We start from the raw sequence: 14460 nt of genomic DNA, 5'->3' as shown, positions 1-14460 counted from the left end.
GAGCTGAAACTCAGGGGCTGGTTATGGTAAGGGGCGCTAAATTTCCGACGCACGCTCTACACGGCTGACCAATCACAACAGACTAGGCCAGCTGACCAATTAGAGCAGACTGGTCTGTTTGGAAAGGGAGGATTTAAAGAGACAGGAGGTTAATCAGAGCATTTCAGCCAGAGTATGAAGAGCATTATGAGAACATTTTTTGTTTTTTAAACATTAAAGCATGTAAACCTATTCTAGTAGACCCCCAAAATAAAATTATGAACCTGTAAATTAGCATAATATGGGCTCTTTAACACAGGAGACTATTGGGCTATGGGAATTTGCACCGGGAGATAAAGTCCTTGTATTACTCCCCACATCAAGCTCTAAATTACTCACCAAGTGGCAAGGGCCCTTTGAGGTCACACAGCGAGTCTGGGAAATCAATTATGAGGTTAAACGAACGGATAGAGGTGGAGCACATCAGATTTACCACCTTAATTTTCTAAAACCGTGCAGAGAGGTGGTCCCCATGACTTTGGCGACAGAGGGAGGAGCTCTGACCAGAGGTGAATTTAAAAGCCACCGATTGAGTCACCCCAGTCATTTGCAGAGACCACCTCTCACCGTCACAAGTCACGGAGGTTGCCAGGTTGCAAGGAGAATTCTCCGACATGTTCTCGCCTCTTCCCGGTCATATGAATCTCATAGAGCACCATATCAAAATGACCCCAGGGGTAGTGGTATGCAGTCGTCCCTACCGATTACCCAAATACAAAAAAAAGAGGTTTGGGAAGAATTAAAGGCCATGCTAGATATGGGGGTAATAGAAGAATCCCACTGTGACTGGGTTAGCCTGGTGGTGCTGGGTCCAAAGAGTGATGGCTCAGTCCGGTTCTGTGTGGATTATAGAAAAGTCAATGCAGTGTCTAAATTTGATGCATACCCAATGCCTCGGATTGATGAACTGCTCGATCGGTTAGGCGCGGCTCACTTTTATTTGACACTGGATTTGACAAAGGAGTATTGGCAGATCCCCTTAACTCCCATGTCCCGTGAAAAAACATGGCCGCGAGATGTTTGCAGAGAGCGAGGCTGGGAGAGACAAAATGGTAATGACTGACACCTGTGGGAAATCACCTCTAACATCTGTTTTGTGTTTGCAGTGAGAGTGGAGAGGGATAAAAGGGCAATCCAGACCGCCGGAGGGGAGAGAGAGAGACACGCATGCAGCAGTGTGGATGTGTGTGTTGTGTTATGCTGAAAAGCAAAGCTTTATGTTAACACTGAAAAGTGTGAGAAAAATAAACTCATGTTCGATTGTTTACCCGGTTCCCGCTTCCTCCTTCATGAAGAGAACTAGCGATTTATCACAGACAACATAAATTTAACATAGCTGATGAAAAGAATGAAGCACCAAGAACCTCTGGATTATTTACTATTACATTCTATTGCTAAGGAAAAATGAAGATATTTTTGTGGGGAGACTTGGAATGGTTATATTTTGGTTTTGAAGTAAAAACCATTCAGATATTTTCCCTTTAAAAAATTCTGAAAGTTCTTACTGTTCCATATCCTGCAAATGTATGTTTAAAAAGGCAAATCTGCAAAAGTATGGGGGTAACATGTGACAGCTCTTTTTGCCATTATTGTCTTTAACCATATGGCAGGAGAATGCAGGAAGTGCTGATCCAGTAGTTCCTGTTCCACATATGTGCTTTTTTAGGGATACTGAGCATGCTGAACACATTATGGTGTCAGCATGGCACAGCTTGCAAAAAACTTCTCAATGTACCACCAAGCAACACCTAACTTATTGAAACTAGGCACAGGCATTATATTTACACTCAAATTATATTTTAAGTATTCTATATGTTTTTTGTTTGATGTATGATTTAATGTAAAGATGTATCTTTATTTTTATAACAGAAAATCTGGAATATTTAGCTTAAACAGCTTAAAGGGTAAGTTCTTCCATGGGAAAAAAAAAAGGAAATGTTAGGCAGAATGGTAGTAAGTGACAGAATCAATCACCATTCACTTTCATTGTATAGGGGGAAAAAAGATGGTGACTGAGGCTGTCAGTTTCTAAAATTCATGACAAAAACATGAGGGTGAGTAAATGCTGATGACAGAAATTTCATTTTTTGGGGGAAGAAATACCCCTTTAATTTCCTTGATAACATTAAAACAGCTGCACACAATATAACTCAGTAAGTCTACATCCTTGAGCATGCTTGTGAGTTTAATGATGCGGTGAGGTCTTAATGTGCTTTGTCAGATCATTCAGTGGAGAGTTTCCATTCAGTGTATCCCCCACTGACAAAACAAAGAGCAGCTTTCTGCTTTATCATTCTGAATGAGATCAAGCAAAATGCCTGACTAATAGGCATCCGAATCCTTAAAAGTGTAACTCCTATAAGTTTTTCGAAAATTCTCTGGTACTGTTTTTTTCTTTTCTAAACTCTAACTAAAAGTTTCTTTGTGCTCTTCAGAATGCCTCTCAGAATTACTGCATACCTAAAGGCCTCATATATTCCAGATGTGGAGAATTGGCAGCCACAGCACCCCCCCCCCCAGAAGCTCTTAAAAAAGTGTCATCCAAAATGGCTTAAGGCAGCAAATAAGACACAATACTCTTAATGAAAGTGTTTGAATACAACTGTTTGATTTTATTTTACCTGTATTCCTGTTATGCTCCCTGGGGAATGCCAGTGTCATGGATAATGACAAGGCAGACTTCTGGTAGCAAAATTTTAGAATTTATGAGCAAAATGTAAAAGAATTTATCTTATGTGTCCCATGGTGCTTTCGGCAGCATTCTTCTGGGTAATTCTGCCTCTGAAATAGCTAAAATGTTTGAAGAAATCTGGCAGAAAGGTCAGAATTCAAAATGCTGTCAAATTCACATGAAATGCACTTTCAAGGCACAACAATGAAAGAAAAATCATAACAATCAATAAAATCTCTCAGCAGCTGACAACAGTCCACACTAGGGCAAATTCCAGTCGAAAGCGATCATCACTATGCACTACTCACTCCAAAGGACAGAGCTTTTGATGTGGGCACTCTGAAGGGAACATGGCATCATTGTATTAATGTACCCTTCGCTAACAGTCTTGTGGAAGGGCTCTTCCTGAAAAGATACATTTTCTTACTTTCATTTGGAACGACACTTCGAGTGGCATTCTCGCAGTGCCCTTCAAGGGTGCAAAAATGCAATTAGGAAAACACCTTATGTCACACACCACAAATGCAAAAAAAGATCCTGTTCTAGCTTTGGTGCGATGTCAGGATCACATGACCATGGACTTTCAGGCATCCTTACTGGTTCCATAACTGGATAACCTAGCAGGAGTGGCCAATCTCACTTGAACTTTTTGAACTAATGTAAAAGATATCCAATATGGCTACCAATTCAAATAAACAATCCAAAGAGCAAGGGCCAAAGCATTGCTTTCCCGCATGCCATGTAGTTGTGGTCAAAATTGTTATTATTAACCAAAAAATGTAAAAGCTAGCTTTCAAACCACCCCAGTTTCAAACTATGGCCTGCCGAAGAGCAATGTGGTAAAGTCATTATCAGGCAGCCATTTTGAAAGATATGTTACATATCTGAAATGGCCATCAGCATTTAAAGCATTTGGCATAACTTTACAAATTAATGTCCATTTCTGAATTTGCTTACAGTATATACCAGCACTTTGTAAGCTTACTAGAAAGACAAGCATGTATGAAAATAATTTTCCATTTGTGATCACCATTAAGGTGAGGCTGAGGCATATAATGGCTGAATTTTTGCCTATTCCTTCAAGCAGACGATTTTGCAGATGACTAACCATAAAATGGGTAGGAACTATATAATGTGGAGAAAGGGTGTCTTTCGCCTGAGCAATAAAAAGTCCCAATCTTACTCTAGACACAAGAGTGCCTCACTGAGGTGCGAGTGCAGATTCCAATATAAGCAGAATGGTGCCTCATCAGCAGGTCAAATATAATGGTTTCCACTACAGTTCCGGAAGATTGTGAGACTGTAACTGCTGCAAACCATTTAAATACATATTTGTTAAATTACTGTAGCTTTTGCAAAATAAACTCATATTAGAAACGATTTATCCAGTGATGTAGGTGAGGGGCATTTAAATAAACAGTTTGTTGATATTAAGTATCATATTAGTGCAACATCGTTAAGTAAAACACACACACACACACACACACACACACACACACACACACACACACACACACACACACACACTACAATAACAATAAAACACAATACAAAACACAAAATGTAGTTTTCTGAAATAGGCTATATAACATATAACTCTGCTACCTGCAAATGCACACCTTTACTCACTTAAGGGGATTTTTTTTTTTTTTTTTTTTTTTTTTGTCTTGGTAAACGCTATACAACACACGACGCCTCTTCCGTCAATTTCCAGTTTCCAGTCCATATTAATAAACATGAAATATTGTGTATGCATGCTGTAGATACCAATGAAGTGCGCTGGCGGAATTTACTGATGCCAAAGTTGCTGATGTCCCCATACTCAACAATTTCTAATGTACTTTATTGCTGTGTCTCAGAACTTAGATGCCCATCATAATGCCCACATTGCCTTTTTTATTATTATTATTTAGTTAGGAACGCGCCTATGATGCGCAAAATGATCAAAAGTAGGTTTTGAGACGCTAATCACATGGTATTGAAGGTTGGTATCACTGGAAAGCTGGCGACGATGCTCTCCTGTCTCAGTTTAACACATTTTCCTTACCTGCTCTCACATCTGCTGCATGTAGGACAAAAGTTAAACTGATGAATGCAGCTATAACGGAGTTCCACTTTTTCGTTTTCCATCTTGTGGACCACCTTTCCTTATCCTTATCCATGACCGGCGCCCTCAGCTGTGTTTAAACGGGCGTCTTATTTTCAAATCCGTTCCCTTCCACAGTCCAGATTATTGTTATTTATGTTTTCTGCACTGCCATGAGCGTAAAAATCAATTGGTTTGGTCGTGAACAAACTCCTCACTCCCTACGCCCAGTAGACTCAGACTGAAGGTAAACGGGCTCTCGTGAAAAAAAGGAAACCCGTTAGTTCTCCGAAGAGCTAAAGTCTTTAGGAGGGTTGGACATGTGGACTAAACCTGATCCGTGAGGAAAAAGAAATTAACACGGGTAAATCAGCAGTCTTGGAAAGGTCCGCCCATTATTTTGATGAGAGCTTCAAAAGTTTTACACTGTTCCCTGAAAATTCAGCGCATAGGTGTACCCACTCTTATGAGGGATCATGCAACATGGAGATGATGGTGATGGGACACCAGTTTAATGGAAGAGAGATTCACATCTATCCCCTGGATTATCATCCTGCATCTTGTTTTGACTATTGCAGTGCTAGGACTAAGGACTATATTTTTCACAGCATTACACTTTATTTTTGATCAAGATGATGATGATGATGACAATTATAAAGAAGAAGATGATTATGATTATATAATATTAGGCTATTATTATTATTAATATGATCTTTTGCTCAGAATTACTAGTGAACTTGTCTCTTATTAATTGTATTGGTTTTCATTTGGCAATATGGGTATTATATTTATTGTTTCGAATTTTTTTGTTTGTTTTCAAGTGTATTCTTTGTTCTGTCTGTATTATTTCACCTTCAGACTTAGTGAAACAGCATTTTGTGTATACGTATATATGAGAGGAATGACACTATTTAAACTTAACTAGATGTGATGGCAGTTTCAGGTAGAATTGTAGTCTGTTCAGTTAAGAAAATGTTCTTTTAAAGAGGCCAACTCTTTTTTGCCTATGTTGGCCTGAAGTAGCCCATTTAAAATTCCTCAAGAAGTATTGAAAGCCAGAAAAGATAGCATCACTATGAATGAGAAATACAGCTGAGACTCTATGGCCAAGTTGGAATTTCTTCCAGATACTCAGAAAAATTCTCTTAAGAGTTGTGCCGCAGAGGTCTGAAAATAATTAATCCTAAAAAGTCATTGGACTCAACAGAAGGACAGGTGGTAGCTATATATTCCTGCAGTCAGTCCCTTCCTCCACAGTATGATGTTTAGAGGAATAATTGACAGCATAATAGCAGTCATTTTCACTGAAATTCAGAACACATTTGCCATCATTATGTGTAAACTGGGCCCATGCAAATTCTTTTTGAGAATGCAGAGAGAATCAATAAAACTGACCAAAACATAGAGATGGCTTCACACAGTATATCTTTCTAACTGCTGTCAAAATACTGCAAAAAATGAGAAGCTATTCAATCACAGATAAGACATCATGCAAGGGAGGGGAGAAAAGCATGACCAGGGTTCCAACAATTGTGGAAATTGTTGAGTGGGCAAAATGCCATATGGTAAAAAGGAAACTAAAATGAGAATATACAAATATGTATAAAGTTAAATGTAAATGTTAAGCACAATATATTACATTTATCATGCTTAAAACTTTGCTACTTAAAGTAATGAGAGGGAACGTGGAAAGAATCCCGTTTCATATTAACACTATACCTTATTCAGCATGTAGTAGGCTACTTTCCCACAATACTACCAATGCCATACTGTTCGATCTTGTTTTCAGGTGCATAAAACATTTACAAAGTACCCAAACTTTAACCTTCAAAGTTCGTAAATGCTAATTGTGTAATTTCTCAGCCTACTAATTTATGCTTTCCCTCCCTTTTCCCATTTCCTTCTGTTTTCTTCAGTTAAACATCTTTTTGCATACTCAGAAAGACCCCCAAAGATTTGCCACAAGTCAGCTCTCTTGCCAAAAACTTCATTCACAGAAAAAATGCAGCAGAACCAAAAGCATACACTGACCCAATGCTGGGACAAGCTGAAGACTTCCAGAGTAAAAAGAAAATATGGAGCTCTAAATATTTCTATGTTTTGTTTTTAATTCAGTTTTCAGCAGGATCTACATTTGTATCACTCTTTTCTATAAACCATGTGATTGAGCAATCAAAGCATATACATCCAAGTTATACCCTGCATTGTATACTGTAATTATTCTATTGTAAGCATCTGAGCCATTGCAAGTGAATGAACTTCACTTTTGTTGAACCTTTCAATTTGTTTGGCTTGTTACTGAACTTACAGTTCAGATTTAACCAAAAAGAAGTGCGCTCTCATGCCAGACATTTTAGATGTTTGCTCTTCAAAAGCATTTGAAGTTAATTTATATGTTGTCCCAGCAGAAGTTTTGAGACTTGAGTCAACTAAATATTTTGCCCTTGCCTCAGGACACACATTATACTTTGGTCTTGAACTGCTTTGCTGCTACAGGCTTTATGCCTTTAGATTTTGGTCAGATCTTGACCTCAAAGTTTCTTGTTCTGAGTCATTGCTTACATTTTTGCTTTTGAGGTTTCGTCTTGACTTTTATCTTGGCGTGATAGTCAAAGGTTTGAGACAAGACCACAGTTTCATCTTGCTGCTGCAGTATCATTGCTGTTTGAGAGAGATCAAAAGGGTTAATAAATTTACAGTTTTCTGAAATTAGCTTCAAACTGTTCAAGTGAGATATGCAGAAGTTACAGTAAAACAGTGCGGTTAGCTATTGGAAGACTAACTCAACCACAATACTCTGGAATGTGCTTTAGTTTGAGGATGCATTTTATTGCTAAAAAGTAGCCATTGGCTTAATACAATTCCTTTATTTATTTAAAGTGGTCAAATCTACTGTATGTGGTTATCATATGTTGTGACTTTAACACAGTCAATCTCTAAAGATATGGTGCATTCATATGAACTCATGTTTGATCTTCAAATGAAGGACAAAGCCCTGCTTACAGTAATGCATTGTATGGTATGGTACAGTAATGACTGCAAAGTATTTTACATTGAAATCTGATTAATCTCATTGTACACAGGTGCCTCTATTGAGCCTCCCATGGAAATGTTACAATGTCTTAAAACCACGACTGAATCACATCATGAATTGATTACAGCGGTAATCTCTGTGGCACTGCATTGATTTAGAAAATTTAATTCTTTAAAATATGTAATACAGTACTTGGAGCAGGCATAATATCACAGAGTAGAAAAGACAGTGACAAACATATCACACAGATATTACAGGAGCCAAGACCCTTGTTTCCAAATTCCAGTGGTACCAGGCTTTCATTCAAAGCTTGTGCAAGTGATGTTTTATTTTATTTATTTTACTATATGTCTATTTGTTTTTACCTTTTACCACTTAATGTGCTTCAATTACTTGATGTTGTCTCATGTTGTTACTGCATGTGTTTTATTATTCACACTGATACTTGTAGAAAGCAATAGTTTAAATCAATGAATCTATTAAGTTAGGTATAAAGAACATTTATTTATGTATGTTTCAGAGATAATATACAGTATTTAATAAACAATATAAAAGTTGAAAATGAAAACAAAAAGCGAAACAAATCTAATGGTGCTTCGTCACAAGAGTGTAGCTGTGGTTTGAGTGTCTCTGCATGTTCTTTATTAGCACAGTTTTCACTGAAGTTTTATTACGTGTTGTCCTCACGTAAATGCTCTAAGCCATTTGTTTTGAATATTTTGCCTTTGAATTACATACAATAGTGCTGCTGTCCTTATCATGATTTGTAGCACAAAGAGACAGCACAGTGTACAAACAAATGTACTATAAATCTCACATGCTTAGCTGATGAGAAATGAAAAGCATGACAAAATATTCAACGAGAAATGGCTTGCGATAAATCAGTGTGAATTGCATAATTATCGCCAGATTCTCTGCATGTGTTCACAGCAAGGCTCTACATTAATTACAGCAATGCGTTTCCCCAGTGCTATTAATTTTAAAATGATCACACAACACGTTTAAACAACTTTGACTACAATAGAGTCAAACCATTGACATCAGTGACTGTAACTGATATGTAACTTTTTACATTTATTAGCATTGGCCAGTCTTATCTGTTTTCCTAGGTGCGGATATACAGGCAAAGCCACTGGGGAAGGTGAATCAAAGTTCACACTTGGGAAGTTCTTTATAAATGATTAATACCACCACAAGTATGTCTAGAGGTGAACCATCTGGAGAACTAAATCCTACTTTAGATTTTATACAATTTATAAAATCTTAATTTGCTTTATTTGTTTTTTCTGATAAATATGAAAGTGGGCTGCTCAAAATTACAATTAAAGAAATTGAAAATCTTTTAAAAAACAATGGACCAGGTACAAAAAACATAATTGGATTTATACAAACTGGCAATCCACAGGCTCTCAGACAGACTAGGTGCTCTGGAAAGCACATTATACCATTCACTCGCAACTCCAGGGACCTCTATAGACTAAACAGGAAGTTCAAGAATGACCAGTAACACAGTGCTAACCAATCCTCGCCTCAAGATTTATCAAAAGTCAAAATTCAAACATTAAACATTTCAAGGGGTTTTAAGATCTTTCAGGTCTTTTTCCCCCCCTTACACAGAGTAGGAGAGATTATTAAAACATTTTCACCCTCAAATTTGTTTTTTAACATTATCTGTAACACCATGCAAAATTTATTGTATTTTGTTTTCAAATTACCATTATTGTTAATTGTGCCAACATTCTTGCATTTCTGTCTCACACATGACTTTTGACATCTGTTTTTACTTAAATGAAATGTAATAAGATGCAGAGGGGTTCGTCTGTGTCAGACAAAGTTAGAGAAACTGAAAGATGTCACTTTCTCTCTGCACCAGAGAACGTAAATTAAGAACATATTGGTTTGATTTTCTTTCCAATTATTGTTGTAAAACAAAAATGAAGACCAAAGAGGCAGCTCTGGCCAAGGGTTTGGAAAAACACATGCACTAGATTACACACACCATAATCATATCACTTTCAGTGAAAGACAGATGAAAGAAATGGTGACTGGTCATACTAAAGAGAAAAGAGAGAGTGTCCATCAGCAAAAATTAAACAGTGGAATGTTGGATATTTGACATAAGAAAATCTCATAATATTTAAGGTGTCATGAGACTGGAGTGATTCTAAATGAAAGAAGATACTACAAGAAACTACAGATAATAGATGATGCTGTGACTGTGAGGGTGTCAAAAAATGTTAGGGGATGATTAAAGAGAGATAAAATGTTACACAAAAAGAGTACTGTTACAGTTGGGACGATTGTATGGCACGATACCACAGCAACTCATGAGATGAGGATCTCTAAATAATGGGCTGGAGATCCACTGGGGTCCTTCCCAATTTATCAGCTGACATTTTTCTTGTCCTGAAGCATCTGCTTCCAAAAGCGTGATGGAACAGTCTGACTGGAAAGAAATCACACAGGTTTTCCATTATGGTTTTTTACCACCGTGGTCAAAGCTTGTTTCCATTTTGCATTCCATTCATCAACAGAGCTCCAATTGCATCAGTAGTTTGGGACATTTTCACATATCTTTGTTACATTTTCCTATCTGGCCATCAATAAGACAACATTTTTCTTGACATGACATTTTCTGTATTTTAGGAAAATAGGTATTATGCCTGTTTCACCCTGTTAAGCATTTGGTCTTCATCTTTGTTTAATTCAGTGACCTGATTACAGAAGTGCTTGTCTGACTTTTTCCCTGAAGAACACAAAAGTTATAATCAAAATAATAAATAATCAAAGCAGGTCCTTTCCAAACAACGTAAATACATGGTGAAGGCTGACTGTCAAGTTCAGTCGAAAGTTTGATTGGTTCATAAATATAAAAAACAAGTATTAGTACGAGCTTTAAACCTTGGCCTCTTTGCACACTAAATGAAACCTGTACCACTAGACCAACACATCTTACACTTACATGTAGTATTTAGTTGTTAAAAGGTGTTTACAGGGGTTTTAAAACTGGAGTCCAGTGGGGTGGAAGAGAGTGCTATGGGTCCACAGAAGAAAAAAAGTTCATTTCTTAACATTTAAAGATTTTGACATTATTGAAGTTTCATTCTGAAATCATGAGATGAATTTAGCTTATTTTATTAGATTAGAAAAAAATGGTAACTGCACACTGATTAAATTTAACTTGATGTGTTTAAGTCTTTTTACATCCATTAGATCTTCATTTGCCAACGGTTTTTATTTATTTATTTATTTTTATTCTATTGTCAGACATTTTTTTAAAGTAAGAAATGTATGTAAATTGGCACTTAGTTTCATATCATGAAAAAAATATGATAGCTGTTCATCTCTCCTTCCTTGCAACATACATATTTGGGGTCCTTGGCACCAAAGTGTTTGAAAAACCCTGGCCTAGGGTACCAAGTGAGCCAGGACTGCCACTCAAACAACACAGGTGCCTAACGAACCTGCTTGATCACACTGACCAGTGATAGAAATTTCCTTCAAAAATAGCCAAGTTTACTCTTTAGAGTGTCCTAGCTCCCAACAAAATATCAGAACAGAAGTTCTGAGGGATCAGAAAATAAGTGAATAACTGAAGTCATGACCAACCATATACACACATTTCCATGAGCACAACTGGTTTGCTGCCATGCCAACAATTTGCTGACAAGTGTCAAATAAGATATGGATCTGATAAAACAAGTGTACTATGAATGTTATAGATTTAAAAAACTATGAGAGGGTAAAGAGGCTTATATAGCATGTCTGGAAGTGGTTAAAAAGTGGGGGAGCACATTCCCTCATGTGGAATCAGTTTTTCCCATGAGGAGTGTCACTGTTTCCATATACACCACCACCATTTTTTACCTTTAGGTGGGTTCGCCTTTGGGACAAAGTATAATTATGCAACCTCAAATGTACATTGATGCGTTTACTATCATTTTTGTCATTTATAGTATCCAAAACGCCCTCCCAGATGTTGAAAAGTAGTTTAAACATCCAGCCTACACCACATATTTTCATATTAGTCTTTGTAAAAGCTGTACTACTATTGTCTCATATTGTTAGCCCACCTGCAGTAAGTTTACTCTTTTTGATTATGCAGAATATTTGACTGATATTATCATTAACAATTCACATGCACAATAATTCAATAAATATATTATACTGTACAACAGAAAGTTCCAGTCTTGAATCTGAATCAAAGTGAACAAGAATAATTATTTAAGATATTTGTTAAAATACACTGATTTGTTCACACACCATAGACCAATATGGAAAGCAGAGACTTGATTTTGCCCAAAGGAAGTGGAAGTGTTCTGCATCTGTGTTCTCTCACTCCTGAATGGCTGGAAGTGGGGTTTCTCTCACCTGTTGAGGGGGTTATCTGAAAGTCATAGTATCTGCATTGTCTGTCATGGCGCAGGTTTCATGAAAGTCAGAACATCGTTGTAACAAGGTAAGGTGGGCAAAGAGGAGGCGGGAACCATCAATAAGACAACATTTTTTACAATTCACACAACAACACCAAAATTCCAATGAACTTTGAGATGAAGTCTTATTTTTATCAGTCCACCAATTTTTTATCTGCTTGGATGAAGAGAAGCACTTTTAGGCTGAATTACACTACATAACTTAAAATATGAACAGAATCTAAAAATACTAGGTATCACACACTTACCGACTATGTACGTAAATTGCTGCAGACAAAAACTGGGCATCACACACTAAACAACTGAGGATCACTCCTGTTGTCAGGACGATCCCATCACAAACTCATGTGAAAAGACATGGTCCCGTTCTAAGAGTCGCATGACAGATGTAAGCAAACATGGATTTACAGGAGCGCTGCCACTGATGTTGCTGCTTCTCTGCTTTGAGCGCTTTGAGATTTCCTCTGTAGTTGGCTCTAAATCATCAAATATTTTTTATATCCTCAAACTAAATGGAATAATCTGTCCAATTTAATGACATTTTTTGACTCCAGAGTAACAAAATAATCTCTGCCTTGAGTCAGCACTTTCTGACCCCGTACATGCTCAAATCGTTAAATTCTGTATGTTCACACATACAGCAGTATCAAAACTGAACTTTTCAGGTAAAGTTACAATTTCTCATTTAAGAAAATAGCCAGTGCTAAACTAAATGTACTGGTATTTCTGAATGGGTCATGTTCACACATGACCTCTAAACTGAAAACTGCAGTTCATTTTCTGGAAAAGGTTGTATGTGTAAAAGTGATTATGTCTCTCACTCCATGACTGCTCAGAGCAGGGTTTCTCTCGGCTACAAGATGAAGCCAGCAGTGAGCTGGAAGTAGAAAACCCGGAGTGGAGCTTAAGCTGAGCAATTACAAAACGCTTTGAGTGAAGAAGGCTGTGTCTAGGAGGTAACACCTCCACAGCCTTGGCCTTGTGAGAGTCTCATTCACTGTTACTAAGGTTAGGTTCAGGGTTAGATTTAGATTTAGTGGTAGAGTCAAGGTTAGGGATAGGGCTTCTGTAGGAATCCAAATAAACAGTGTGCAAATGTCGCATGCGGCTCTCGCGATACTTTAGGTAACTGTGAGGTTGCTTTCTAGACACTAGCAGCAAAGATGGGAATTTGCTATTGCTCCAGTCCACTCGCATACAAAGTGATCCGGTCTGTGTGATGCTTGGTGACACAGAGAGTTTGATGCTTTGGCTTCTTGTGGAACAATTTTTTGGTTGCAGAAGGGAAATAGAAGAGCTAACTGGTCTATTTTATTTTTTTTATTTTTTTTTTTTGTCTGACACGTAAGTTACCAATATTATTTACTTGCTGAGCTGTTGTATCCAACCATGACAAATAACAGAAGCTTGTTGTAGTTTTTAAGATCTCCAGTGTTTTAATTTGCATTGTAAAATGAAATATGTTAACTGAGCTAACATACTTTATATTAAACGACATTAACCTCTTTAACTCTAAAGCATTTTTGGGCTGCCACCAGCAATTTTTCACATTCAAATTTAAAAACTCACCATTTACACATAATGTGGACTAACTGCCAAAATACGGTCTAATTTTTCATAGAATATCTCGGCCTCTCAGTGGACTAGAAGCTCAATCTAGGTGTCATTAGAAAACTGAGATCCTCCCCTTTGCGATGCTGTATAACATTTTATCATTGATAGTCAATAAAATACTCAGACGCAGAGGCAACTGAGATTCGTTGAGGTGAGTCACTTCGCCAACACAAGGACTTAGAACGCATTGGGATTTGAGCATTCCAAATTGGGGAGAAAAGGGAGAAAGTCACAAAAAATAAAACTGTGCAATACTGCAAAAAAAAAATAAATAAAAAAAATAATAATAATAATAATAATAATATTTCAACCACATAACCACTAGGTGGCGCTTATTTGAGACATGGATGATTTAAGGACTTATTTTGTTATTTTAAGTAAATGCATAAATGCAGAAAGTGATGATAATCAGTGAAAAGTTAAGATTCTAAGCTATCATACGGTACCACATATGCCTGACTTATGTATAAGGGGACTTGAGCATTTTAAACACAGAGCTGAACTAACCCTTGGACATTATGATTAATTACTTTAGCAGCTCTACTACTTTTTACATACATTATAGCTATATTAATAAAAATAG

At 37.1% G+C, this 14460-nt stretch overlaps 1 protein-coding gene across 1 annotated transcript in view; it reads right to left on the bottom strand.

Annotated features, from left to right (window-relative positions):
* Window positions 1-5140, bottom strand: part of LOC127441884 (collagen alpha-1(XI) chain-like) — a 116417-nt gene extending 111277 nt beyond the window's left edge. The window contains exon 1 of the mRNA XM_051699427.1: window positions 4758-5140. Coding sequence (XP_051555387.1) covers window positions 4758-4872 — 115 coding nt within the window. The 5' untranslated portion in view covers window positions 4873-5140. The remainder of the gene's footprint in view (window positions 1-4757) is intronic.
* Between the last annotated feature and the right edge of the window lie 9320 nt (window positions 5141-14460).

This window comes from Myxocyprinus asiaticus, chromosome 6 (assembly GCF_019703515.2).
Source record: "Myxocyprinus asiaticus isolate MX2 ecotype Aquarium Trade chromosome 6, UBuf_Myxa_2, whole genome shotgun sequence".
Lineage (NCBI taxonomy): Eukaryota > Metazoa > Chordata > Actinopteri > Cypriniformes > Catostomidae > Myxocyprinus > Myxocyprinus asiaticus.
The sequence above is the reverse complement of the archived record's forward strand: the minus strand, read 5'-3'. Positions and strand labels throughout refer to the sequence as shown.